We start from the raw sequence: 5,000 nt of genomic DNA on the forward strand, positions 1-5,000 counted from the left end.
CAAACAGCCGTTTGTTTTGGTTTCATGCTGGAGCTCAAGGGCGACATCTACTGGATCAAAGAGTCGCACATTCTTCCTTTTAAAAGAGTTAATGTGCCTGCCGTTCATCATTCGCCCAGAATATGTAAAAACAGGGCTCATGTTTGATAAAAATTCGTCCTACATTTGTCTTTAGCCCAACTTTAAACACATGGATGGATTTTAGCTTTAGATTTTATATATCATTCTGCAGAAATGAAAACTACAGAAGTCACAGTTTCATTGATGCACGACTCCTGAAGAGAGTCCGACGATTGATGGTGATACCCCGACTGCTCGCCGGCGTGTCAGAGCAGATAGTACAGGGGGGCTACTTTGAAAAGAGATGATGTTTGAGCTTCCGTTCTGCGTCACTTAGTGTCTAAACTTTGATAGCGAGCAGCAGTTTTAACTCTGTGACTTAAGGTGAGTCTTGTGTCGCCAGGTGAGCGCTCCTGAAGCCGACCTACCTGACGGAGCAGGAGGAGGAGGAGGAGGTGAAGGTGGCTTTGGAGTCCTCCCGTCCAGCGGCCCTCTGCCTCCTCACCTCGTCGTCAAAGCTGAGGCAAGGTATGAGAATCTCTCTGACAGGGTCTTCAGGTCCTGAATCAGCTGGTGATGGAGATTTCATCGGGCCAAAAAAAAAATATGAATGTTTTTTTTTTTGTGTTGTTAGAAGAAGGCAGCAGTGGAGGGCCGGTACCAGGAGTGACCGGACTGGGTTACTCAGGAGGAGGGAACTCTGGGTGGGGAGGCAGAGGAGGCGGCCGGCGGCGGCGGGGGAGGGGGAGCACAGTGGGACCGAGGAGCCAACCTGAAGGAGTACTACGACAAGAGAGACGAACAGGAGGCGCAGGCCGTACGTTACTTCCTGTAACCTCATGAAAATGATCTGATATGTCTGTGTTCATCGATCAGTAAAACCCACGTCCTGTTTGACCCGTGCAGACTCTGGAGTCCGAGGAGGTGGACCTGAACGCTAATCTCCACGGTAACTGGACGCTGGAGAACGCCAAGGCCCGCCTGAACCAGTTCTTCCAGAAGGAGAGAACCAGCGCTGAGTATAAATACAGCCAAGTGGGACCGGACCACAACAGGTCTGGACCTGAAAACTGGATCCTCTATTAGACCGGCAGCAGATCCACAGTTTGAACTCGATGCTTCAGTTAGACTTTAGCGTGTTGAGTCACTGAAATCAGTCGTTTTTTATTCAATTTATCGGTTTTAAAAGTAAATATCCATTACTTGATGAGGTGGTCTCGGGCACGATTCATGTGCACTCGCGTACGCTCTGCGGGAGATGTGAACGCATCCGTGCTCAAACAAGGAAGTGGGCTGCTATATGACGTTATTCAAAATGGCTCCTGTCTCTTTAAAAACCGCCGTATCCGCGCAGCACGGCTCGTTTCCTCCTCTGAGCTGCACGCTGGATGTGAGAGCAGGAAGAGGGTCGTTGTTGGCGTCTCAGAATTAACAAACATTAATCTGTGGTCATTGATCATTATCAGATTGGTCATGGTTGGCCTGATTTATTCCTCACCGTTAATCTAAAGCTTCGCCGTCATGAGCCCGACATACTCGCTCGTTGGTGTGTCTCTGCGTAGCTCTGCAATACTCCGCCTGAACACTAGTCGGTGTTCAGCCACATTCTCTAGTGCTTGTTTGTGTACAGGAAACCATGGCAACTGAAACCAAGAGTGTTACGTTGTTACGTATTTTCAGATGTTCAAGAGTCATCGCAGAAGTATAATTCAGGCTTTACTTTGCCGCTCATTGTCTTTGGTGTGTGTGTGTGTGTGTGTGTGTGTGTGTGTGTGTGTGTGGTGTGTGTGTGTGTGTGTGTGTGTGTGTGTGTGTGTGTGTGTGTGTGTGTGTGTGTGTGTGTGTGTGTGTGTGTGTGTGTGTGACTGTGTGTGTGTGTGTGTGTGTGTGTGTGTGTGTGTGTGTGTGTGTGTGTGGGGGGGGTTCCTTCACGGTGCTCAGGATGCCGCTGTATGTTTTTCTGCTGGCCTGCTGTAAACTCAGAGACTCCGGAGTGTGTCGGCTACACCAGAGAGATCTCACTGTCTTGAACAAATCTGATGTCACACCTGCTCCTGCTCCCACCAATCAGAACACAGAGCAGGCTGAGAGGGAGAGAGGGACACCGGCTAAATCCTGGTCCAACAAAATGTTCATCCTCAATGACATAACCTAACTATTTTTATTTTTAAATGCAAAATTATGGAATTTCAGACATGCAGTTAATCACAATTAACTTCGAGATTTAGGCCAGACAGCATAATATAATTCCAGCTCGGGGTCTCCTCCCAGTTGAGGGTGCCTGGAAAACCTCCAAAGGCAGGCGTCCAGGAGGATCCTAATCAGATGACCGAACCTCCTGCTCCTTTAAATGCTAAGGAGTAGCAGCTCTACTCCTAACTCTCCCTTGATGTCATTACCTTATTTCAAAATAAAAGCACACAGCAAGTAAAGTACTTTCCCTCAACAGATTTGAGGCCTAACAATGTTTTTTTAAAGGTAAAATATTATGTAAAATCCACTTCCCCTGATTTTTCTTTAGTCCGTCTACAAACCCCCCAATCATGAGAAAAGTCCATCTTCTCCATCTTCTGCCTGCTCCACTTTTCAGAAAATGTGTGCTCAAACAGGCCGTTTGGAGATTTCCCCTTCATGACATCACAAAGGGCAGTAGCTCCTCCCCCAGGTGGGTGACACTCCACAGCTAGGTGTTTGTTCTGCCCTCTGAGTCTGCCTTCTCACCGTAAACAATAGTACATGGAGCGAGAAAGACCGAGTACACCCAAGCACTTCCAGAGAAGGGCGTGGTCAGACACCGCTCATTTACATATTTTAAGGTACAGACACAGAAACAGCCTGTTCTGAGCAGGGCTGAAATAGAGGGGTTTATAGACATGATCAAATACAGGATCAGAGTGGATTTAGAACAAGAAAGTTCACACATTTGAGGAGCTCTGAGACTTATTTACACTGGTTAAGAAAGAGGATTCGACAGGAACATGTATAACCCAACTGTCCATGTTAACCATCATTTAGCCGGTGCAGTAGGTAGGCTAACAGGCAAACGCAGAGGTGACACCAGAACTCACAACCTCACTGAAGTAAGACATGGGACAGCGTTTAGGTGCACTAAAGATGTCCCATGGGTGCAGCTCGGGGGCTCAGTGGAGTCTGGTTGTGATTTCTGGTGTTGCTGTTCACTGCAGGTTAGAGAGCTGGCGGGAGAGTCACGGCTGCTCTTTTTTAAAAAATCCATAAGGCCGGCAGACAAACATACAGGCTTCTCTTCTGAGGGCGCAGCAGGTGAGTTTTTCACTTCACCGGGAGCTTTGTTCAGGTTTTATTTTGAAACACACAGGAAGTGAAGCTGTCATGTTTGTGTCTGTGTCCGCAGGAGCTTCATAGCGGAGATGCAACTGTTTGTGAAACAGCTCGGGAGAAGTAAGTTCAAGTTTGATGAAATCAGAAAAAATGATTCAAAAAGTCCTCAAAGACTCAGAGGAGCTCCGCAAGTCCAAAGGGTTCAAATCAGAGGTGGGACAAAGTCATTGTTTTGCAAGTCACAAGGAAGTCTCTAGTCGAATCCAAGTAAAGATGGGCATGTCCCCGAGTCAAGTCCCAAGTAAAGATGGGCAAGTCCCGAGTCAAGTCCCAAGTAAAGATGGGCAAGTCCCGAGTCAAGTCCCAAGTAAAGATGGGCATGTCCCGAGTCAAGTCCCAAGTAAAGATGGGCAAGTCCCGAGTCAAGTCCCAAGTAAAGATGGGCATGTCCCGAGTCCAAGTTCCAAGTAAAGATGGGCATGTCCCGAGTCAAGTTCCAAGTAAAGATGGACAAGTCCCGAGTCAAGTCCCAAGTAAAGATGGGCAAGTCCCGAGTCAAGTCCCAAGTAAAGATGGGCTAGTCCCAAGTCAAGTCCCAAGTAAAGATGGGCAAGTCCCGAGTCAAGTCCCAAGTAAAGATGGACAAGTCCCGAGTCAAGTCCCAAGTAAAGATGGACAAGTCCCCAGTCAAGTCAATCAATCATTATTTGGATAGCGCCAATCTATAACAAGTGTTTATCTCTAGATGCTTTGAAAGGAGCAGGTAAAAGACCATACTCAAGTCCCAAATAAAGACAGGTAAGTCTTGTCCAAGTCACGTTCCTCGAGTCCAAACCTCTGATTAAAACCATCTGTAAGCCAACAACGTAAATCTTTTAAAGTCTAAATTGAGGAATGTATGAAGTATGAAGAATGTTCTTCTCCGCAGGGATCACAGGTCGAGAGCACGGCTCCAACAAGAAGCTGGCGGCTCAGTCATGCGCTCTCTCTCTGGTCCCGACAGCTCTACCATCTGGGGGTGGTCGAGGCCTACTCGGAGTCACCAAGAAGAAGGAGGGAGAAACCGTACGAGCAGCTTTTCAAACATTTACCTGACTCCCCTGCTCAGTTAAAGCCACGTTCTGTCTCACTCTCTTTCCCTCTGTTTGTGTCCAGCTGGAGGCATACGAGGTCAGCGTTACTCCAGACCTGCAGCAGCAGCTGGCCACTGTCGTTGAGGAGCTCGGAGTCCAGATCCCCCCACCTGTGAGTCACCTGAGCCCTCACACCGACTCCTTATCAGCCTGTTATTTTAATGTCTGTCACTTTGTTCAAAAGAAACAGTCTTGGGTTTAATCTGGATTAGTTTGACTTGTTGAAAACTTTTGAGTCGGTCAAACAATGCAGCTTTTTTAAAAGGTTGTTTTTTGTATTCTGAATATGAATTGGTTGAATTGCTGAATCCCTGCTGTGACATTGTAGTTAAAGTTGACAGTAGAGGTGTAGGAAAAAAACATGCATTTGTCCCTACGAAACAATCCAACATCTCTTGACACCATACGTTCCAGAAAGATATAACATAATAAAATACGACACAATGCAATACGATAAGATACGACCGCGATAACGCATGTCGTGGAAAATGAGAAAACTGCCGATTT

General features: G+C 47.1%; 1 protein-coding gene across 1 annotated transcript in view; it reads left to right on the forward strand.

Annotated features, from left to right (window-relative positions):
* The window catches only part of dhx9 (DEAH (Asp-Glu-Ala-His) box helicase 9), a 22,026-nt gene that overhangs the window by 4,281 nt on the left and 12,745 nt on the right, over positions 1-5,000 (forward strand). The window contains 9 exon segments of the mRNA XM_065953467.1: positions 464-588; positions 705-762; positions 764-877; positions 967-1,115; positions 3,434-3,480; positions 4,289-4,356; positions 4,358-4,391; positions 4,394-4,425; positions 4,516-4,605. Of these exon segments, the coding sequence (XP_065809539.1) occupies positions 464-588; positions 705-762; positions 764-877; positions 967-1,115; positions 3,434-3,480; positions 4,289-4,356; positions 4,358-4,391; positions 4,394-4,425; positions 4,516-4,605 (717 nt within the window).

The sequence above is a fragment of the Labrus bergylta genome, chromosome 4, assembly GCF_963930695.1.
Source record: "Labrus bergylta chromosome 4, fLabBer1.1, whole genome shotgun sequence".
NCBI classification, from domain to species: domain Eukaryota; kingdom Metazoa; phylum Chordata; class Actinopteri; order Labriformes; family Labridae; genus Labrus; species Labrus bergylta.